This window comes from Falco rusticolus, chromosome 2 (genome assembly GCF_015220075.1).
Source record: "Falco rusticolus isolate bFalRus1 chromosome 2, bFalRus1.pri, whole genome shotgun sequence".
Taxonomy (NCBI): Eukaryota; Metazoa; Chordata; class Aves; order Falconiformes; family Falconidae; genus Falco; species Falco rusticolus.
This window is the reverse complement of record NC_051188.1, coordinates 118,499,621-118,523,314: the sequence shown is the minus strand read 5'-3', so window position 1 is coordinate 118,523,314 and position 23,694 is coordinate 118,499,621. Positions and strand designations below refer to the sequence as shown.

At 43.9% G+C, this 23,694-nt stretch overlaps 2 protein-coding genes across 3 annotated transcripts in view; both read right to left on the bottom strand.

Moving 5' to 3' along the window:
• Positions 1 to 10,585, bottom strand: part of MYH15 (myosin heavy chain 15) — a 69,804-nt gene extending 59,219 nt beyond the window's left edge. The window contains exons 1-4 of the mRNA XM_037378205.1: positions 10,497 to 10,585; positions 9,912 to 9,995; positions 9,652 to 9,819; positions 641 to 694 (exon numbers count right to left, since the gene is read on the bottom strand). The gene's annotated coding sequence lies outside the window, so the exon portion shown is untranslated. The remainder of the gene's footprint in view (positions 1 to 640; positions 695 to 9,651; positions 9,820 to 9,911; positions 9,996 to 10,496) is intronic.
• Positions 10,424 to 23,694, bottom strand: part of CIP2A (cellular inhibitor of PP2A) — a 28,200-nt gene continuing 14,929 nt past the window's right edge. For both annotated transcript variants that reach the window (XM_037378206.1, XM_037378207.1), the window contains 8 exons: positions 22,010 to 22,202; positions 18,543 to 18,617; positions 18,349 to 18,459; positions 17,428 to 17,624; positions 15,623 to 15,736; positions 13,742 to 13,824; positions 13,032 to 13,171; positions 10,424 to 11,948 (listed from right to left, as the gene is read on the bottom strand). In XM_037378206.1, the coding sequence (XP_037234103.1) occupies positions 11,778 to 11,948; positions 13,032 to 13,171; positions 13,742 to 13,824; positions 15,623 to 15,736; positions 17,428 to 17,624; positions 18,349 to 18,459; positions 18,543 to 18,617; positions 22,010 to 22,202 (1,084 nt within the window). In that variant the 3' untranslated portion in view covers positions 10,424 to 11,777. The remainder of the gene's footprint in view (positions 11,949 to 13,031; positions 13,172 to 13,741; positions 13,825 to 15,622; positions 15,737 to 17,427; positions 17,625 to 18,348; positions 18,460 to 18,542; positions 18,618 to 22,009; positions 22,203 to 23,694) is intronic.

The window sequence follows — 23,694 nt, the reverse complement described above, 5'->3', positions numbered from 1 at the left end:
TGCAAAAACCTCTTCAGCCTCCAGAGGGAATTAGGGCTGGCAGGAGGCAGCGGCAGTGCTCCCCAGCCTCGGGCGCCACGCTACAAACCGTCTCGCCACAGTTCGCAAGCCCGCTGCTCCTGCTTGCAGGAAATCTGGGCACTGGAGGCAGGAACAAGAGCTTCAGCCGGAGCCTTTGGTGGTAACAGCCTGAGCTCAAGCCCCCTTGCCTACCAGCGTGGCACCCCCACGGGAGATCCGTTATTGCGTACATAAGTGCCCGTTATATACAGCCGCTTATCCACCCAGGCTCTGCCCCAGAGCGTGCCTAGGTGCAGCAAAGCACCTTTGCAGCCAGTGCACACTCCACCGAGCTGCTTACTCCCTCCATGCTCATCGGAGGAGGTCTCCTCTGCCCCGACGGGAGGCTTTGGGCAGCCCCCCACTGCAGGCAGGCGTGCACAGGATTGATGTGCAGGTGAGCTCCCAGAGCCAGATTTAGTGCCAGTTGCTTCCTCACTACATTTTAAGGCAGAATCACTCTGCAGCCGGGCACCCAGACAACGGACAAAGCCTTTTCTTCACCTCCACAGCCAGGGCTCGGCAGCCAGCAGGACAAGCCCGCAGGGATTTCAGGAAGAGCCCGTACATACCCGCTTACCTGTTCGTGCAGCGCTGTGTGAAGGGGGAAACCATCGCCCAGCTCTGATGGCCCCTGCAACAAACCAAGGGAACTGTGTTGGCCGGGTACCTGTAGAAACACCGGCTTTAACCGATAACTTCCAAAAGGAAAGATCAAAGATTTTACTTATTTTGTAACCAACGAAACCACAGCTGTGGTTACGCTGCAGATCTCACCCCACCCACAGGTACTTTAGCCCTCACTGATGGATCCCAACGATGTTTGATAAAGGGAAAGCTGCTCCGGTGGTGGAGCGACAGGTCAGGAGCTGGCTAGAAGCTGAACGCTGAAGCCAACGCGGGCAGAAATTGTTTTTTTCTTATTCTGTGCCCCAGAGGGTGGGCCAGCTAGCACCACCAGGACATGCAAGCCAGCATCACGACATGCCCTTTCCACCCTAGTGAAGCAACCTGCCAGGGACGTGGCAGAGCCCCCATCACTGGGGGGGGTTGGGTTCCCATCGGATAACGTGCCAGATAGTCTCATCTAGGCTCCCTTTCCCAGAAGAAGTTGGATCAGATGATCTTTCAAGGTCCCTTCCAACCTGGGCTGTTCTAGGATCACTAGGGACATGGAGACGAGGAAGCCAAGGTCCCTTTTGCGTAGGGCAAAACAAGGGCTTAAGGAGGGCAAAGGACCCCATCCCACAGCACATGCACTTTGCTGCTCTCAGTACGTGCTGCTTTAAACGCATGAAAGTCACCAAGTCCTTGACTGGCATCGACAAAGTTGGGGTTTCAGCATGACACCTTCACACAGCTGCTGGCAATGAGCTGCCTTCATATACAAATATAGTTAATGTATACAGCGATTGTTGGCTTGATTTCCCCATTTAGAGCGCATAGCCATAGTAACCAGCCCCTGCCACTGTCTGCCTTCTCTTCTGAAGTCAATTTATGCATGGCTCTGTGAAGAGGAGTTTACATTTCTCCCAGTTAGAAGAGTAGGTGTGGGAGACCTGGCTCCGTGGTTCTGTGACATGCTGCAGAAATGACATGGAGTGACCTTGGCTATTGTTCTGTAAGTGGTTTTCCAGCATGTCACATGCATCTGTTACCCACTTATCGACCTACTTGAGTCTATATAAACCAGCCAATATTCTCTTTGCTAAACAGCGGTATTAAAAATGCAACATCAGCGTGCAGTAATATCTGCAAACAAATTTCCCAGTCAAGGTATTAATAGTCTTAAGGTGCTGGAAAACCATTTTTGCTGAGTTTGTGGGGTTTCTCAGCAAAATAGGTTTGTGGCTAGCATTCACATTAGCATTTTTCCTGCCTAAAGGCAGGAAATCAGATCTTGAATCTGAGGACGTTTAGCTTTTAATGTTCTAAAGATACAAGCATGCCAGAGCCTCTAACACAAGATAACAAAATCCAGTTTCACTTGCCTAGCTCAGCCTTTGTAAGTGTTGCTAACCGAGTGCTGCACTCAGGTCCCAGATCTGATCCAAGCTTTATCCCCTTCTAAATGGGTAAAAATAAACACATCCTTTCTTACCCTTTATGGAGACAAAAACCCCAGAGAAAGAAGTACATATGTACCGTAAAGAACCGAGCCAAGCAGCAAAGATTACCCCAAAAGGACACGCCGCAAATGCTACTTTAGTTGTGGGGCTCTTTATAGTAAATAGTGGTGTTTATATATAAAATTAATGATTCAGATGGTGTCTTAGACTGCAGACCTGTTCCTGGAAGAAGGAAAAAATCCCACCTCCTTCCCCAGAAAGCGCTGAAGATTTTAGAGAGACTTTTGCAAAGAGGAATAATAAGGAGAGACTAAGAAAAAGCTCAAAGCTATTGTGCTATTTGTAGTTGTTACGCAATTGCTTGTGTAATACACAAAACGCCTTACTGAATGGAGCTGGCCACGTACATGAACTGTGGAAAGCTACTTTAGACAGCAGTGAAACAGGTTTTGACCTAAATTGCCGAGTTTAACTTTACCTTGGGCTAAGCACAAGTACAGAAGCCAGCAGAGCCCAGCTGGCATCTGTAACCCACTGAATCCCGCAGCTCACCCCCGAGTTGTGAGGCACCACTGTAACTACCCAACAAAAAATGACCGGTTTGTGTCAGTGGATGAACGGTCTTTGTTTAATATTTCAGTCCGGCAGAGTTCTCATCCGAGCACACGTCCTTGTTGGACTTGCCTGGGACTGACAGTGTTTAATGAGCCTGGGAGAAATCCAGGAAAACGTTATCACTGAACAACAGACAGAGACTAATGCCAGGCTTCAGCTACTCGATTTAAAAATTTTATCACACTTCAACACTGCAATGAATGGAAAATACTTCCCAAAGATTAGCACCACTCCTCCTATCTCTCCTCTAATCACTTTCTACCTTAAGTTCTGGGAAACAGAAGAGTTTTGGGGAGGTGACAGTGGAGGGGACACTGCGGTTTCTGTTGTGCCAGCCATCCCACGCCGCTTTGCCCGTGGGGCAAAAACCGCTCCCATGGCCCGACCGTGCATGGCTGGTGTGACAGCTTAAATCGCACACGCGGCGCTAACACCGCACATGCCATGGGAGCCTTCTCATGGAATGTAAACACCGACTTTTCAAACACTTACCCTCCAACCTGAGACTTACTGATATAAACCATCAGTTTGCCCTCAACAGGACATTAGGGAAAGACGGAGGAGACTTAAAGTGCCACCCCCCATCAAACAGAGAAGCCACCTCCTGGAGAGCTGTACCTCAGGACTTGCACTCACCCGGGCTTGGCCAGGGGGCTTTTCACCCTCCAGCAACAGTTGTCTGCATCCTCCTTGTGCACAGACTTGGTAGGATAATAAACTGGCTCTGCAGTGTAGGTCTAGCTGCCATCCCTTCTTCTCACCAGCTTATGAATAAACATAAACAGTATCATCAGGCCTCGAGTAGTTAGATTTATCATAAACAAGGCTCGGGACTAGGAGGGAAAGGGGGAAGGAAAAAAAGTGTCATTTGAGTACTCCGGGCTTCAGAAATAGAACTCAAATTGGAGGCTGCGCGACCTCGCTTCAGCACCTGCGTGCGTAAGCGCTCCGCTTCCAGCGATGCGATTAGATGCTATTTTTCCCCTGGGGGCTCTGCCTCCTTCTGCATAAGAGACAGGCCTGCGTGGGGAGGAAGGCAGTCAGGCGGCGAAGGAGACGCTGCTGTCTGCATGTCCCCTTCCACTCTCCTGCAGAAGCTGCCTGCTGTATGAGTCAGAAGTGGGAAAAGTTGATTTTAAGATTCAAGTAACCGCTTGCTGCATTAGTATGTCGGGAGGCTTCAGGCTTCACCACAAAGTACCTGCATGATGGCAAGCCAGAGGTTTACACCAAGTTTTAGACAGACAGCCGCCGTATCTGGCTTTGTTTTCTGTGCAGCTAGGTTGAAACCCCCCGGTTTGCGTGGAAGCGCGTGGAAGTCCTGTGTGCCAGGGCTGCAGCCTAAGCCACCAAGAGCCGTTCTTTGGAGCTACAGAAAGTCTATCTGTGCATGCTTGTATGAAGCATCATGGACTAAGAAATGGAGGCTTTCAAATTTTCACGTAAGGAGTCCCAAATTAGCAGTTTACACCAATTTTTGGCATCTGGATTCTCTGTCAGCAACATGAAGGTAATCATTATGTAGGTTCCGTAACGGCGAGTACCATACAGGAATGAATGGGAAAGGCTATACGTTAGATATTTTATCTCTACCTGTTCAATTACACACAGGCAAAGGCTCTTCACACATACACAAGTGTTCGAGCACAGTCTCAGCAGCAGCGTGTGATGGAGCAGTTGAAGCTGCAGCTGTGTTCTGCTCACGCCAGGAGAGGCAGGAGCAGCCTCTGGCACCGCATGGAGTCCGGGAGCCTGCAAACCTCGCCAGGGGAGCGCAGTCACCTTGGAGGGTCGCACGCATCAAGCCAGCCCAAAGATCGCATGCCCTGAGCACACCACGCCTCAAAATACACAGCACTTCAGCCACGGACCTTAAACAGGTGAAGGAGTGACAACAGCCTCACGTGCAGAGAGGATGCTGCTCCCCAGCACACTAACAGCCCCCCACACGCCCGATAAAAATGACTTCTGCTCTTGCAGAACACAAGCAAGGCATAAAGGCATTGCCTTAGTCTTTGCAGAACACAAGCAAGGCAACAGCACAAAACCGTGAAGCAAACCGTTAAACCGACACCAAAAGAACACAATAGCTCTCCAAGATTTCCTGCTGCCTTAGAAAGCCACAATAAAGTTGTATTGATTCATCTCATCCTGAATATAAGAAAATTAAAAGGCTTCTTTTAAAACCAGATTCACTTCCAATTGCTCAATACACGATAAAAATAAACCAAAGACATTTTTCTAAGCTTTATCCTTAAAAGATAAAAAGAGAAACAATTAAGGCACTTGATACAACACACAAGCAAGCAGAAATGGCTTCTGACTGTGGCCCCTACCCTCCAACCAAGATTAAACAAAATATATTGCAACTGAGCAGCACTGGATTTCTTCCCCGGGGCTTATCAGAAGCCTCTGGATTTTTAAATTACAATAGCCTTGTATTTCCTTCAAAGGTTACAGGACATTCTGGCTGTACTGTAAAACACAACTGAAATGCAACACTGGAGTATCAATATAAGCAAATAATACAGCCAGACAGGTCATTCTGAAGTACCACTGAGCCAAAACAACAGCTGCTTACTTACAAAATTAGTTTTTAATAACTTAATACAGTGCAAAATCCTAAAACATATCGTTAGCTCAGTTACTCTGAAGAAAAATGTAACTAATACATCATTTGCTCTCTCACGTAAAGGCTTAGCTATGTATGGGTAAACCAAGGGCTACCCATCCTGCTGTGTGGGAGATCCCAGCAGCAGGAGGGGGATCTTCTCGTTATCTCTGTTTGTTCTCCACGCAGAGATAACCTTTTCAAAGATGTACTTTGGCCCAAAGGAACAGGATCCCACAGAATTTAATCAGCGCGTATTAACTGACAACCCACAGGCTGGACTTGGAACCGACTCTGTATCACGAGCCAACCACATCTAAAGAAAATTGCAGTCGATTATTATACTACGGTAGCTGAGCCAAGGAAATCTGGGACTTTTCCACGCCTATCAATGCCTTTAGGATCTTGTGACACAGTCTCCTTTCCCTGCACTCTGCCCCCATTCTTTATTCCCAAAGCACGACCAGTGCTGGGCGTAACTCACAGAAAAACCCCAACGCAAGGGCAGCGGCTCTCCCCCTAGGTTCCCACGCTGCAAGGAGAAATACGTAAGCACCTTCACCGCATTTCTCAAGCACTGAAGAGTTTTGATCCAGAGCTTTAGAGGGGAAAGACACTTTAAAGCCCTGCAAGCAAGCAGTGCTTCCGAAGCCCATGTAAGCCACGAGAGCCTCAGTGCCCGCTGCCGAGTAACGCTGCCCTTGGGTTCGTTGCTGGTTTCCTTAAGGGCCCCAGCGGCTTCCGTCACACGCAGCACACAGTACGCTGTCTTCAGGCCTGGGATTGCGTACTGGCTCAAGAGATACTTCAGATCATTCCCAAATATGCTTCAAGGTGCTTTCTACCTTCACGCCTGCCCCCATATGCTACATAAAGTCTTTCCTCAGGTTGTACAAAGGCTCAGCTGTTAGCCTAACAGCTTTGGATTCAGCTTCACAAGCGTAACGCTACGTGTGTTCGCTACAACGAGGTTGAACACTTCCCAATTGCCATTAATTGCTTCCCAATTGCTTGCTTGCCTAGACCATGGCCAGTTTTGTCCCTGCAGTCCCGTTTCCCAGGTTAGGTCACAGTGGCACAGCAAGGAGGTCACAGCGGTCACAGCCGGCACAGCTGGCATGGCAAGGAGGTCACAGCGGCACGGCAAGGCTACACCTCCGTGGTAGGCAGACCCCATTCCTTCCCTCCCAGCCCGGTGCCTTACCCCAACACTGTCTGTCCCATTTGCTTCCCCAGTCAACGCTGACAATATGTAAGGCTAAAGGAGAAAACTGCTGCCCCACTAGCGTTGTTACTAGTTTTGTTTTGCCTTTTTAGTGGTTTCTCCACAAACCTCCCATTTAGAAGGGAAGATACGGGCAGAGGGAAGAATGCAGCGCGCAGTGATGCTCTTACACATTCTCCTGAAATTATAGTGGGGCAAACGCCACAGAAGTTTTAACAGAAATATACCAGTAGACTTGTGTATTTCCAAAGACACCCTTAGTAAAAAAAAAAAAAATATAATAAATGAATAGTTATGAGCAAAGTGGCTACAATGTTTCCAACACAGAACCCAACAACAGGTCAGGAAGACAGGCTGTAAACACATCGATGGCAGCAACATAGCGCATAAGGGCTCCCGTGACTCCCCAGCTCCCATTTTCAGACAAAAGCTGATGGTCATAAAAACCCCAAAACCTCAACCAACCAAAGCAAACACAACCCAGAACAACCCCCACCTTCCAGGCTCCAACTTGCTTTTACAGTTCGGTCAGAAAGCCAGGCAGGCGCAAGGGGAGGCAGGGAGAGCTTCCAATCCCGTACACAAGACACTACTGCCAAGCACCAAACGCGCTGGCTGCTCTTACTAATTCCCCTTTACAGGAATCACCCATAAGACCCAGATGTTCCAGCTGACCACAGCTCCTCACCCAGGACCACCAGTTAACTCCCGGTCAAACAGGACCAGGACAGAAGGGGCACAAGCTCGTTCCTTGGCAAGGGTTTGACATCCTGCAACTGTTTGCACCTGCCAGCCTGAGGTTCTCAGAGAGGCTGGACATAAACATGAGGATCATGCTACCTTGTTATTTCTGTTCCAAAAGGGACATCCTAATTTTCCCAGCAGTGAGCAGAACCACCCAGACTGCTGTTCCAGCAGCGGGGAAGCATCTTGCCCTGCTTGCCAGGCACGGTCCAGGACTACCAGGATATTTACATCAACAGCTACACAGTTTTCAGTGCGGCATAATTCAGCCTAACTAGTTATACCTCACTTCCATGTACTGCTAGAAAAGAAGCCAATGTAGATCGGACTAGGGTAGAGGGAGATGAACGTGTCACTGGGGATATAAAGCTAGCAGGCTGCAGGCTGTTCCCAGTCTGATCACGCTGCAGAAGGGAAGCTGGTGAGAAGGAGTTGGAAAGGAAGCCTGTTCCAGACAGCGAACAAATCCGAAGATTTCAAAAGTAACCAGATGGGAATGCATGGAGGAGTTTTTATGTATAAAAGCCAACTTTGCAAGGTTGAAAGTGTTTTTTGTGAGTAAGTACTTGCCTAAAAATACTTGATCTTTGGCTGCCAACAATAAACTCTAAGAAAAGGGAGCAGAGAACCTCTTCTTACATCTTCACAAGAACACTTACAGCAAACCTATAAAGCTGAGTATCACAGTTTCAGCTGAGTTTATCCCTTTTTTGACCTGCACTTATTCCAGAAGAGTGCACTGCTAGACAACTCTTAGAGAACTAGACACATACCTATGAATCAAGAAAATTGTCAGCATAAACAAGCCATAAATCCTAACCAGCAGTTAACACTTTCGCCACTGCTGAAGCTGTAGTGTAAGTGGTTTTCAGACTTCTTTACCCTGAATTTTACCATCACCACTAAATAAATCCTACTACTCACAATCAGTACGAAATAATTCCTGAAATACCTCCCAAAGACCGTATCAGCTGACCATTATATCGCTGGTGTTACACAGGGCTTACTTACCAGCACTTACATTTAGGATCACTTCCTACAGCAAGGCCATGCTTTCCGTTCGTACAGCTCTGCAGTCCCACCGTTTGCGCAGGACATTAACTTCATCCTGAAGTTAAGAAAATTCCAGCCCAACTTTCACAAGCCTGGGAGGAAAGGGTTTTTTTGCTTACATTAAGTTGCCCGTGCTAGCACACACACACAGCACAGATATTTTGAGCAGACTAATAAGACAAAAACGCTCTGCCTTGATTATAAGGGGGAAGCATAGGGGGAGGACAATGACACTACGGGAACTGTTTCAGGAAAAGCTTCATGTTACATCTTCTGTGCAGGTGAGGATGATCAACTGCACAATTCAGAAGTCAAGCGTTCCAATTCCACAGCCTGTTGTATCCCAGGGGTGGGAGAGAATCCACTCCCAGACCCAAAAGCACACAAGAAAAACTTCATAATTTCAATACAGGACCGAGGCTTCACTGGGGAGAAACAAGTGACAGGCACCGTCACTTAGAATCAGTGGTGAAAGATAAGTGGAGAGATGGAGAAGTAGGGGAAAGTGAAAGCCTAAAATAAACCACTAGCAGAGAAGGAGAAAAAGATCAAAGAATGCAGGAGCGAGACCAAAAAGAAGGGGGGTGGTAAGATGAAGACAACATACAACAGATGATGAACTGAAGAGCATCAACTCCAAACTGTTTACTGTGTCATTATCCCCCAAGAATACACCAAAATGAACTAGAAAGCACAGAAAACACATGCTACAGAAAACCACTGTTTTTACAGCACGACTGAAATAACGTACAAAGCTATATAAAGCCACATGCTGAATGGAAAGCTTCCTCCAGATGATGCAGAAGAAGAGCCATCTACTTTCAGACAGAAGTACCAGAATGCCCAGTAAGGAGACGCGAGGTTGCTCGGAACTAAGACAGCTCAAGAGTCTCTGCACTTGCAAAACAGGCAATTGACAACCTGACATAACACAGATAATTAAAAATTGACTCTCTGGAAGAGCTGTTGTACTGGTGCCAGCTACTCTCTGCACTAAATGAGGAAGCCTGTGGGGAAAGAAAAAAGTCCAACAGCATATTGGATACAGCATGCAACAACTATAAAAACTGCACAGGGAACCTTATTACAGAGCTATTATGAACACCGATAATATCAGGATGCCTAAAAGCAAAACCCCAGACTGTAGCTATTTCTCCGCATGAATTAAGTATAAAAATCTACAGGTTTTCCTACAGTGAAAAGCGCTACGTTTTGAACAAAGTTTTAAACGGACATCAGTGTATTTGCTAGTTCTGTTAGCCACTATTCATTACCAATTGGAAGAGCACTGCCAGGAAAGAACACAGAAATGCTGTCAAAGCAGCTTGATGTGTCCACGCATTTGTTTGTTATGCAACTGGACAGAGTTCAGCAACACTTGGCTTAGAGCAGCATACTGAGCAGCATCTTTAACCACAGACCGGGGGGAACCCCAAATAAAACTAAAAAAAAAAGAAAAAAAAAATAATCAATATTTATACGCCATACTTATTACTCTAGATTTCTATCATGTAAACTCCAAAGATTTGTTTACCATTTTCTGGTGACATGAATCTTACTGCTGCATAACCTTGCTTGGGTGAGCAGCTTGACATTCTTGCCCTCCTATTCCACCATTCTAAAACAAAAGTCAGACCAGCATTTATCAGTTAAATTAGTATTACACTTGGCATTTCCTACTGGAATTTCTTTACATGAGCAGCTTCTGGCAGAAAAGGAGCAAACCAAACATTTACTTACCCTTTCCCCGTGACCAAGAGACTTAAACAGAAATGAACCCACGTCTGCAAATTTACTTAGACACTTTAATTTCTTAACCCGTTAGACCAAATTAAAAATTTATGGTTAAGGAAGCTTCCCTTCCCAACTGTTTCTGCAAAACTAACAAACCCCCTCAACTCAGCAATTCTGATATTTGGGTATGACCTTCCTAAGCTATAACTGCATTTAATGCAGTAAGGCCTCCAAACTGCATGCGTTGTGCACAAAGTTGGCAGTCATCCCTGTAATTTACCTCTCTTAACAGAATACATAAACCACAGAAAATAAAGCAGCTATTTTTATTTTATTTTTTATTCCCCTGGTCTTCAGAGACCAGAACAATATCTATAAACCTTACCTGTGGTTAAGTTATAAAAGCTATATTTCAGTAACAAGTTATAATAGATACAATTCATCTGATGTTGTATAATCGCAACAGAATGTACGAGGCTGTACTTAGACATGAGTTGAACAGACTCAGTAAGACACATCTATTACACAACTGAACAATAAAGAATCTCAAGTATTTTAAAATCTAGCCATTACAATTTAAGATACAAATAAAGGCAAAAATGCTACAGCAAAAGATACACATTAGATTATCCAAAATGCTGGTAGTTCTACCAAAATACAGATTACTAATGAAATAGTTCTACCAACTGCTAAAAGACATGTTATTCATGTCACGTGTAAGAACAGAAAAGTGTTCTGCCCCTTCAAAAGCGTGCATCAAATTCCAGTACTAGTATTTCGTATGAAAGTATATTTTTTAAAACACAAAATGACCTGAATAGTTATACTATGAACAATACATGAAATCCTGTCGGTGTGCAGGAGAAAACGACAGTGCTGACAATAGCCAGCACATACCAGATAGGAGTATCAAAAAAGTGCAGATCTTTTTAAAGAATGAAAAGAAGTGTAGGATTAGGAAAGTATTATCTAGTATTTAAGAAATATTTATACACTCACGTATTTCATTTTAGCATGCTTTCCCTAATTGTTGCTACTTGCTGAGAAGTCATTTAAACGTATTCTACTTGCTCAAATTCATGTCTTCTCATAACGAGAAACTCCTCTTTGAAGCACTTGCACAAATATGCTGATAAACACAGCTTTCAATGTAGCACGTTCTAATTGATATCCATTTTATTTTTATGTTTGCATCTCAGACATCAGGAAGCACCACTGCACAAATGATGTTAATCAGAAGAGACAAAATTAACAAGATTAAGTTATAAAAGTGCTTAGCCTATAAAGCATGCTGCTTGTCAGACCACCAATAGAAGAACATACAGACAAAAAACGTTGACAGTGACTCCTATTTTGCTTTACGTTTCCCTGTATATATTTAGGAAGGTTAGTCACTAGCAAAAGTTGCGTTCAGCTCCCAATACAGATGGTAATAGTTCTTACCACGACTACCAGAAGACCTATTTGCTATACAGTAGCTCAGTTCTTTTGGATCAAAGCTTCCACAATTAACTACTTTTTCCTTCTCAGCTCACAGTTAGGCTACTTTAATTTTAGTTGTTTGTTGTTTTTTTTTTCAAATCAAGACAGTATGCTAGCTTCAGGTTTAAAATTCTTTACATATATTCATACATATGTATAAACTACTAGAAGTCCTAACAGAGCCCTATAAACTGAGGTTCACTGCCTCTGCACTTAACTTGCCACCACTTAGACTGTGAATCATTGCAATCATATTGGAGTGTCTGTTCAGTTCTTCCTTCTGTAGTTTCACAAGTGCTTCTTTTTCTTCCAAGCGTCCCTCCAACTGGGATTTTTGAACTTCCAGAGAAGATGCCTGTAGAAACAAACAAAATGTTATGATTTCCTCCATTATCAACTGAAAACCACACAATAGAATGAATGCTGAGTGGCCTGGCGGTGAATTTAAGCAAGTGATTAAAAAGAAGTTTTAAAATTACAAGTTTGTTTCAAAAAAATCACTCAGTTATACAGGTGGTGCACATGAATGATTACAGCTACTGCCACATTTCAAAATGTTAAGATACTATGGGAAAGCACCAACCCCCGTGTTATCATAGCCCTATTTAAGCAGAAGTGTTCAGAGTTCAACCATCCACATTTCATTTCAAGCCCCCCACAGTAAGTATTTACTGGGAACAAGGGAAATATTTGCTATATACGGATAATCTTCCCTGGAGAGATTAGACTTTGCTCCCAGGGAAATGGAAATATGGTAAATACATTTGCCAGACTGCACACTTAGCTATTTGCTGATCAGTTTGCATGAAAGATGAAGCTCTGCCTTGAGAGTTTACAGGGAGCCTTACCTACAGGCAAGAACATACAGGCTGCACTAAAGTTTCAGGGATTTAGTTTTGGCTTTTTAAAATACTACCCTGTTAATGTGGTATAGCCAAACTGGTCTCTCTCTTGAAAAAAGACTATTTTTCTTAGATATAAAAATAGACATTTTATTAGAATTTCAAAGACCAAATTCAGATGCATTTTGGTGTGTACATATGTAGCATATGTACCTTAATTCAGGACATAAGGGGAGAAAGTAAGCCAATCTGTATTTTACAGTAGTCAAAACTACTGAAGAGGAATGTGCTACTAATTTAATATTGTACTACACACTTATTTTTTGTTGGTTTTTTTCTCCTTTCAGACGTTATGTACTCACACACCATGCTTCATACAGCCTCATTAGAACCTGACCTTGACTACTTCTCTCTTAAATTCAAGTTCAGCTACTCAAAAGACATGCAATTAAAGTTGAATTTGTTCTTGTCCACTACACAGACTACTCTAGATTCTTTACCTAATTTACTACTGAACTATTGATTTGCCAACTTCATCAGTTAAACAGATACCTAAAATTCCAGTCTCTAGAATGCAGGCGCAAATAATTCCTTACCTTGATACTCAGTTCTTTCCTTGCTTGCTCTGTTTTACTTAATTCCTTTCTAAGCATATCTATAGTTTCTTCCATATCCGTTTTTTCTTTCTGCTGAGCTTTCAGTTTTTCTTCCAGAACTTTTATTTTCTGTTGCAAGGCTTAAGAAAACAAACACATTAAAAGATGAGTTGCCAAACTTAAAAGAGATACTGCACTGCCTGGGAAACAAGTTTGAGGGGTTTTTGTTGGTTTTATGTTTTGTTTTGGGTGGGGTTTTTTTGTTTGTTTATTTTTTGGTGGGTTTTTTTCTTTTTTAGACTCAGCTGGCTGCTAATAATTGAATTACTGAGTAGTGCCACCTACTGCTAGGCTTTAGCGGTTGCTTCCAGTCATTTGCAGAAAAGTTAAATTAAGCTCTTGGAATTCGCAGTTCCTACAGAAAATGGTTCTAATAGACATGCTGTATAAAGATCCTGAAGGGACATATGATGATGTGCAGAGATTTAGTGAGGTCCATATAGTCTGGGAAATCAAATTTATGTGTGCTTTCCAAAAAAAATTAGAAATCTGTATTTGTTACATTCAACTGTTTAAATTATGTATCCCTGGCTAACTTTTAAGGTTTACAAGTTACTGGTAAGATACAGCTGCTTATCTAGAGCCCCTAATAACACCTGGTTAATCTAGCTAGTTCTCAAGGCTCAGTGACCTTTAGGTAAGTGACTTACTTGCTATTTTGCCATCTCTCTCCTGTAGCTGTTGCTCTAATTCTTTTCTGTGATGTTCAGTTTCTACCAATTGTGCAGCAGTCCTAAAGTTGCAAAGAAATACATTTTAATGATCAAAGTGAGATATGCTGCCATTTCTCTGTCCTAAGAAGCTGGAATGATTTCTGTGTAATTTCCAGTTATGTCAGAGCTTCAAATGATCAAACCTATGAATTTGCAAGGTATGAGCACAGACAGACTTTATTTCCATTTCCTCCCCTAAAAAAGTCATTTCCCTTCTCTGGTCATAGAGCCACCGTAGAAACTACTGAAAAGGTTGATTCCTGGAGCTTAAACACCAGAAACTGTCGCTTTTGATTACAGCCACAAAGCATTCAAAATACCCTGACAGGACTGACAGTGCCATTCAACCCAACTCAAAATTCATCGCCACTAGTGACTAAGGGTGCTGGGGCTTTAGCTATTGGTATGCTCCTAAATCAACAATACCGCTAGTAAAATGCTTCAGGTATTATCCATGCAAGCCCATTTATGCATAAAGATTTTCCAAGACCGTTCTGAACATCTTCCAGATTGTTGCAAACACTCGGTATACGTTTCATACGATACTGCCGTATCCCATATATGTCTGCTTCAGCTTTTGCTAGTTAGGATAATTATTTTGCTTCCACAATCATTAAATACAGAGGTACTGTCATCTACCAGCATTATAACTATAATCCCAGTTCTTTATACTCTGTGAAGCTAATCTACTTTTTCTGTTACTAGTTAGCCTAATTTTGCCTTGCCTAAATGGCATCTGCTGTCGCTCATTTACTTGTTTATCCACTTCCTACCTACCAGTTTCTAAGCTGCAGCCTCTAGCAAGATGGGAGGGAATATATTTCCATGGCCTTCATCTTATTTGTGGCAGTTCAAGAATATCTACGTAATAACTGCTCCCCCGACCCACCTTTAGAGAGGGGCAGCTTTTATCAGAATATCTCCCAATTACACTGAGCCGCGTATTGCATCAGCAAAAGTAAGTGTCCAAATTTATTCCAAACCAAACTGATGTATCTGTATGAATTTTTTTCCATTTGAATCAGAATTCAAGGCAGTGATTGGGACTGCTCTGATTACTGACAAGGCAACAGCCTGGAAGGATGAACTAAACTTTGCAAGTAAAACCAAGTTTTATTTCTAAACTGAATACAAGGTCTGCCTGTAAGCATATTTTAAAAGTTATCTTCTGCAAAATTAAGTATTAAATAAAACCTCTCAAAGAGGAACCCTATTCCCCAGGTTATATTGGTGAAAGGTCAAAAAGGAAAAAAATTATAGGTAGTCCTCAAGAAGACATAAGTAATGCTAGTTTCATGGTCGAGGAATGATATTTTATACCACAGACAGAATACCAACCATCACTATTTCCAATATATTTTTAAAATGTATCAGTTTAGCAGGGTTGGGTGGTTGGTTTTTTTTTTCCCTGATCTATAACATTACAGAGGAACCTCGCAGGCTAAAAGGGAATACGTGGAAATCCTTGGGTGGTAACAGCATTTAAGAACTCAACAACAACCAAAAAACACCTCCCCCCACAAAACCTCCCCAAGAATTGCGTTGTCTTCATTGCTCTTTAATTCCTATTGTCACCGAAGTCTGTAGATATTCCTCCCTGCTCCCAACCAATAACAGCAGTAAACAAAATAAACCACCAAAGTCACTACTATGGATTTTCATCTAACATACACATACAAAGCAATGAAGCTTATTTTGCTTCCAGTAACTCCATTTCTTAGATGTTACTTAAAGCACAGTTGAAAAATTGAGACTAAAATGCCATTTAGTATTACTGTTTATCTTTAATTTGCTTTAACGAGACTGAACTGAACTTACCTGTCATTCTGTTGCTTAAGTGATTCATTTAGTTTCTTCACTGCCTCCATTTGCTTATTTAGTGAATTGCATGTAATCTGTAGATCTTTATATTGTCTTTCAGTTGTTTCATACCTACAAATTAATTACAGGGTTGTGGTTGAAGGCTATAAGTACTTTTGAAAAGCTTTTACTTTAATAGTTTGTCAAATAAAAATACTTTACATCATGTCTGCAATCATCCCACTCAAGCTAAAAGCAAGGTGTTTGCAGGGGGAGGGGGGGGCCAGTTCAGGATTTTCTGGTTGTTGTTTGGGTGTTGGGGTTTTTTGGGTGTTTTTTTGTTTGTTTGTTTGTTAAATGAACATACTTGGAGATAGAAAAAAAAAACAAACAAAACCCAACAAATCAACCTTCAGTGGATCCCTTACATACTCTTGATTATTAATTATCAGGAAACAACCTTCCTCCATTAGAAAACTCTTAAGAACTGACAAAACATACAGATGCCTTTAGAAATTTGATATATACAAACTATTATAAATTAGCTATTTTCAGTCATCTTTTAAAGGACCCTTTGAGTCAGTCTAGGACCTCCAGTTGTCTCGTGATACTAAAAACGATGCAATGTGCATTTAATACAAGTTTATGAAGCAGATATCACACTCTGAGCAAATGTGTTCCTACTAAAAGAAAATTCTCTCCCCTGGTGTCAGTTATCTGATTGTTTTTATGGAACAGCATATTTAAAGCGTGCAGATTGTTTAGAAAGCAAGTTTTTGCTTTATAAACACATTATAAGGTTTATAACACGTTATAAGCTATTTGTTCCTATTTTGGAGAATTTACAACTATTAGATACTAGACAGAGGCTGTTTTATTTCACATGAACTAGTCAAATAAGTGTTCACCGAGCATATGGCTACATACAATTCAAGCAAAAAAAGGAGGCACTTCCATAGTGACCATACTAGATACTGACTCAAGAAACCCCATCATGGAAAAAAGTTTTATACATATTTCCTCCCTCAGTGACTCCCTTACAGGCAGCAATATGCCTCCAAAATTGTCTCATATAATACCTGCTACCCATTATTTAAGCAAGGAACTTGCTCTCAATTTAATCAGCTTCTTTGCCTTGCTGACACCTAGTGATGGGGACAGCTCATATGAGCTGAAAAGCCAAAGCTCTTTCAAGCTCTTATTCTTCCAAAGCACATTCTATTTTCATAAACATAAAAAATAGTTTCTAATTTTACATACTTTTTGTGTCTCACATGTCCTTTTTGAGCTTAAGATCATAAAGAAATAATGCTTATAAATAATTTAGGACACGCAAGTGCCTCCATCCTTCCTACCTCACTTTTACCTAATTTCAGTCAAATTTGCTACAGAAGTGATCAAAGATGCAAGCTCCTACCTCATGCAGACATACAGCTCATGGCTGCTGCTCCAGATTGTTTATAGCATGTCAAGACAGCATGTAAGATGAAAGAAAGACGCCAAGAATACGGTATAATACTAATAGAAACTAAGCATTGTTAATTTTTCTTAGAGAACAATGCTCCCTTTTATACCAAGTTCATGCTATTTCCTGAACTGGACCTTCAACTTCAGTTGTTGTTTCATTTAACACATTGACTTCTTGAATGACTTAAGTTAACCTCATTGACAAGCATACAGAAGAAAGAAAACAATAACAAATTTTTCACTTAAAAACACGAAGTAGCATGTAATGCTGCCCTTCTAATGTTCTTAGCCCAGTAAAAAGGGCTTCACTGCTCTTTGAATACAAAGTATTTGCTTCAAGATCTTACGTGCCTTACCTCCGAAGAAGATCAACAGAGGATTTTTTCAGTATTTCATGTTCTTCAGCAACTGTTTGTAATTTCCTGTTGTGTTGAAAGAGCTGCTCAATATCAGTCTGTGCTCTTTCAGATTCTACCTGCTGAGCTTTCAGCAAATCATTAAGTTCTTCATTTTTTCGTTCTGCATCCTTCAACATTGCAGCAAGAGTTCTTGCCTTTTGAGTGGAAAGATAACCCCCACAGTTACAAGCAATTCTGTTTCACAAGTCACTTTGTAATAGGCATACTTCAGGCCATAGATCTAACGCTAAAATACCATCAGCTACACTAAGAAAAGGATTTCTCTCACCTAATATTAACCACAAATTAATTTGTTCACTAAATTCCTTTAAGCTCCCTTTATAGACAGTGTAAGGGGAGAGGAAAGAAGAAAGTAAAAGATGATACATTTTAGGTATGGATTTAGTAATCTGCAGCCCAATCTTCATTGTAACATTTAAAGAATAGAAATGATTCTGAGTTTTCAATGCATACCTCAAATATATACTGCACAGAAGCAACCTTTGTTTGAAATTTCATCTTTGACAAGTTATTAAAAGGTACAAACAGGCAACAGTTTTCCTATACCAGCAAATTCTATATAGAATAGTGGCTTTATTTTCAAGATTACTACCATTAAATTAACACTTATGGCTGACTAACAATTATCACTACAGGAGGTTACTTTTGTAAACTTCCCACAAGGGAAACAGACATTAGAAGAAAACTGTTCCAAACAATCCAGAAGAAGCCAGGATGTTTATGGTGAAAATTAAGACTGTCCTAACTTGCAAGTGTAGCTTACAGCTAAGCAGCATAGAGTTCCAACGCATGCAATCATAGGTAAAGCTACCCACATAACTCTTAGTCCCACCCGGGTCCCAGAAGGAAGCTCCTTACCTCGGTCTCAGCCTGGGCTCTCTGACATCGGTACTGAGCCATCAGCCTATCAGCCTGAGCCAGAGCTGCTGCCTTGGCTTCCAAAAGGTCTTGCAGCCTTGTTTCTTTAGACTGCACGCAAGAAGAACATTTGTCATGAATGCTTTCTGAATGCACAGACAGCAACGTACCCATACATGTTAGGCTGTACTCACTGCTAATGTTGACAGCTTCTGCTCGTAGACATCCATTATATCAGATATCCTCATATCGGGGAACGGCTCCTTCATCTGTGAAAGGAGTTTCCAATTACTGCTACCCTAAATTTGTATTTACTTAGCCAGGTAACATGTGCCTAAAAAGCTCAGTTCTGTGAATCCTACCTGTCCACTAGCTTTTCAGTTCAGACTATCAGTCCAGCACTGCGAAAGAGTAACATCACACTCTAAAATGATTCCCCTTGGTCTAATCTTTGCTGGAGAATTAGCAGTCCCCTCATAGGAAACCTGAAGTAATACGTCCAAATAATTACAGCACAAAATACACGTGGCTAAAAATCCTTATTCATATGCCATAGCCTTCTCAACACACAGATTATCACAAAAGGCCCAGGAAAGTTGTTCTTAAAGGACAGTATCCAGAACAGACTTACTATGTTAGCCCACTGACTTGCTAAAGGAAATTTACCATATACCACACAACAACTCTGAAGTGTTTATTAAAATAAATGCCAAGTGAGACTGCTACTTGTTTTGAGATGTTTTTTCTTAAGGCAATACTACTATAACAGCAGTTTTGAACAGCTGGTGATATATGCAAGCCATCCCACCTACGGAGAAGCTACCGTCTCTGCACCATTTTGACCCATTAGATAAGATTTTTTTTGGCGTATTTGCAGCAGCCCCCACATAGCTCCAGTTCTCATTTTCCTGTCCCTAAAGTAGGAAACAAGTTTCTTTTTCTGCTTGCAAACTTGCCAGCTCTATGTCCTTTTAGATACTACTACTGTAAGAAATGCTTCTAGAACTTCCCTTCACTCTTTTTGTATGGTAATACTATTAAAAGTATTTTCTGAGTGTTTTTTTTTTAAGTATTATTTTTACATACATTTGAGCTTCACACAACACATGGAACGCACAGAGATGGAGTACTGGATATTTTAAGTTAATGTGTCTATTGATTTTTAAAGGAAAAGTCTACTAATTGGAAGGTCTAAGAAAAGATTGGCTCAATTCCTAGATAGCTTTCTCCCTTGAAAAACGGCAGCAGCACAGCCTGGCGCCGCGGCTGCTGCGCACTGGGCACGGGCAGCGCTGCGGGGCGGCCCCGGCAACCAGGCGCGGGGGGAGAAGGCGGCGGCAGCGCCCGCAGCGAAGCAGCGCCGGCTGCTGGGGCCGTTTGCCCGATCGCTGCAGCGGCGGAGCGGAGCCGGTCCCTCGGCGAGGGTCGTTCTTGTCAGCTCCGACAAGGAGCGGGGGGCGCTGGCGCAGAGTGCCCCGCGTCCCCGCAGCGGGGCGCCAAGCCGAGGCGGGGGGCGCCGGGGGCGGGGCCGAGCGGCCGCACACCACTAGGGGTCGCTGTGCGCCGCCCGGGCAGCCCACGGGCCAGCGGGCGGGGCGCGCGGCGCCGGCACCCAGGGCGCGGCCTCTCCCGGCACCTCCCGCGGGGCACGCGGCCCCGGCCCCCGCCGCCTCCGGGCTGCGCCCCGGGGACCCTGCGGGCGGCCCTCCTTGTGCCGCCGCCGCTCAGCACCGCGCCCCCTCGCCCGCTCCCTTCTCTCCTGCCGCCCCTCGGCACTCGCCCCGCGACAGGGCAGGGAGCCGCCGCCAGCAGCCGCCCGGCCCCGCCGCCCCCCAGGCCTCGCCCCGAGCCCAGAGGCACGGGAAAGGCTGCCGGGCCGGCACGGCCAACGCGGGGCTGCGCCCGCGGCTCCCGACCTGCGGCAGCTCCAGCGCCCAGGCTGCCTTCCCGAGCCGGGCGGCTGCGACACTCGGCGCGCCCCGGCCACACGCAGCTCCCCGCGGGAAAAGCCGCATTCCCGGAGCGGTGTTCGAGACATCTTTAACCTCTGAACTGTAGCAGCTGGCACCAGGCTGGGGGGAGTGCTGACGTGCTGGGGGCAGGAGGCTCTGCGGGGGGTCTGGGCAGGCTGGGCGGATGGACCAAGGCCAGTTGTGTGAGGTTCAACATGGCCAAGTGCCGGGTCCTGCCCGTGGGTCACAGCAGCCCCACAGCGCTGCGGGCTGGGGGCAGAGCGGCTCAAAGCTGCCCCATGGAAAGGGCCCGGGGGTGCTGGCCAGCAGCCGGCTGGACATGAGCCCCCAGTGTGCCCAGGTGGCCCAGGAGGCCAACAGCACCCTGGCTCGGATCCGAAACGGTGTGGCCAGCAGGGCCAGGGCAGTGCCCGTGCCCCTGTGCTCGGCGCTGGTGGGGCCGCACCTCGAGCCCTGGGTTCAGTTTCGGGCCCCTCAGGCCCAGAGGGACGTAGGGGGGCTGGAGCGTGTCCAGAGCCGGGCAGGGGGCTGGGGAAGGGGCTGGGGCACACGGCTGGGGGGGAAGGGGGGGCAGCTGGGGGTGCTCAGCCCAGAGGGATCTTATCACTCCCTACAGCTACCTGAAAGGCAGCGGTAGGCAGGTGGTGGTCAGTCTCTTCTCCCAAGTAAAGAAGCAGCAGGACAGGAGGAAACAGCCTCAGGTTGTGCCAGGGGACATTTACATTGGATATTAGGAGAATTTTCTTCCCCAGAAGGGTTGTCAAGTACTGGCACAGGCTGCCCAGGGACATGGCCAAGTCACCATCCCCATGGGTCTTTAAAAGCCATGCAGCCGCGGCACTCCGACACGGCTCAAGGGTGGGCTTGGCAGTGTCAGGTTTACAGTTAGACTGCATCTCAAGGGTCTTTTCCAACCTGCATGATTCTATGATCTCAAGCTGTTAACAGGCACTTTGTTCATTTTCCCAATTTGCATACAGTTCTTTTAAGCCAGAAGAAAACAGAAGTAATCATCCATCACTCAGTCTAAAGCAGCTACAAAGCTACTAACTTGCTTTGAACAGAAAAGAGAAAGAGGAAATATATTCAGCATCTGATAGCATGGCCCACAAAACAGCACACTGTCTGTGGTCCCTGTTAGGAGTGTCTCATTCACAACGCATGTTGCTGCAGAGGGAAACAAAAACTTTTTTCTGAAGTAGTAACAGTGCCTTTCCAAAAAGGCCACAAAAATTGAACTGCGGATGTGAAACAGTCAGCTACAGGCAAGAAAAGCAAAATGCTTGTATGCATGTTTAGGCATACAAGCGTTGCACCATACTCTTCTAAAGCAGCATATCATCTGTATTTTATCACAGGTTATTTCTCGGGGAGCAGGGGGAGGAGGACACTCATACGTGTCCCAGCATGTCTAAGCTGTTGAGACTATAGCTGTCAGATGTGCAGACAGATGTCAGATGAGTGTGGGCAACACCACTGGAGAAAGGGATCTTCAGGAGCCCAGCTTCTGATGTAGTACAAAGAAACATCACTGAATTCTGCTCAGGAGCTTGCTAAGCGGAGCACGTTCTAAACAGGCAAGAATCTAAACTGAACTTAACTGACACATGTGCTATAGCCTGACACTTGGATTTTAATTTCTGTTAAAAAAAGTCAGTATTTAACAAGGGTATATAAATTCTACTAACCTTTAGTCCAGAATGAAGTTTTTGTATTAATTCCTGAATATTTGAAGTTGTGGATTCGTCACTAGGAGGACAGGATGAAGAACACCTCACCAAAGAAATGCTGGTCAAGGGTGACTGCGTTTGGATCCTTTTTGATGCGTGCTCCACTTCTTGTTGCCTGTAAGCATTATTTGCTGCAATGCTTTCACCAAGCCTGTATAAACATAAAGGCTATAAATGAAACAACCTGCTACAAATATCATTGCAAGGATTGAAGATAACAGTTCCATAACTAACTTCTCTTTCATTGAAAACAGATTACAGAACAGTCATATTTGCATTATCACACAGCATTAAGATGTAGCATCAGACATGTGCCCAAGCTGTCCGGAGATACAGAAAGCAGAAAAAATGAAAGCCTGTCATGGCTAACCTTTAGAAACAAATGCAGTACCTCACCAGAAAGGGCACCGTGTTCAGCGCTTCTTGAGAACAGATCATCTGTCTCTTATTAGTCTGTGAGACAGGTTATTTCCCACATCACTATTCAAACTAACTAGGCCGCTGTTTGTAAGTAAGAAGATCAAGAAGGCATTTAGTGAGAATTTTTATTAGTCATAAAAAGACTGAATCATAAAAAGGCAGAGTGCAACCAATAAACCTTAGTTTTTCTTTGCCTGCGATGCTATTTTACAATACTATATTGAGTACAGCACATTTAATTTTGTACTTTTTAACCAGAGTTTAAGTATACAGATAAGAGTGCAATCAGTTAAAATTTGGACAGGGAAGAGAACATAAAAGCTTAGACAGAATTACAATACCTATACTCCAGTGTCTGCATGTAACTTGTGGCTGGTATTTTCAAGGCAGCTACGAATGACATGTTCCAAATCAGAGAGAGTCAAGAGAGCTGATTTTTGAGGCACCAGTCAAAAATCTTTTCCTCTTGTTAAATTCCTTAATTGGTAATTATCCCAACCACTTCACTGAAGTGCTGTCTCAATTGCTTAAGTGAACAAAGCCTATTTTTAACTTGCATGTATAGACATCTTATTTGGCCATTTCATCGCACAACTCCAATCATATTGGATTGTACAGATTCTTCATTCTTCCAGCCAGACTTTTTGTTATTGGCCATTAAAAAAAAAAAAAAAAAAATGTTTCCTATATCCACAAAATCATGTGACCACAGAAAAGCTGAGGTTGAAAGGGATTTCTACAGATCATCCCATTCAGCACTCACACTCCTAAACACGCTGTCCACGACTACGTCCAGTAGTTCTGACTGTCTCAAAGGAGGAAGACTGCACAACTTCTCTGGGCAACCTTTCCTAGTGTTTGACCCCCCCTTACAGTAAAAGGCTTTTTCTTTAAATCTAAGAAATCAAGGGTGTTTTTTTTCTTACATTTCTGTTCGTGGCTACCTCTTCTCCTGTCAGTGGATACCACTGAGAAGGCTCAGGCTCCACCTGCTTTGTTCCTCTCCATCAGACATTTATACACATCCATAAAATCCACAAGTCTTCTCAAAACAAAACAATCCTGGCTCTCTCAGCCGCATCTTGTGTGACTGATGAAGGAAGATGCTCCTTCCTCAATCACCTTAATGGCACTTCACTACCCTCACTCTAGTGAGTTTACATCCCTCTTGCACTGGGGAGTGCAGACCTGAACACCCCACTCCAGAAGTGGTCTCACCAGGG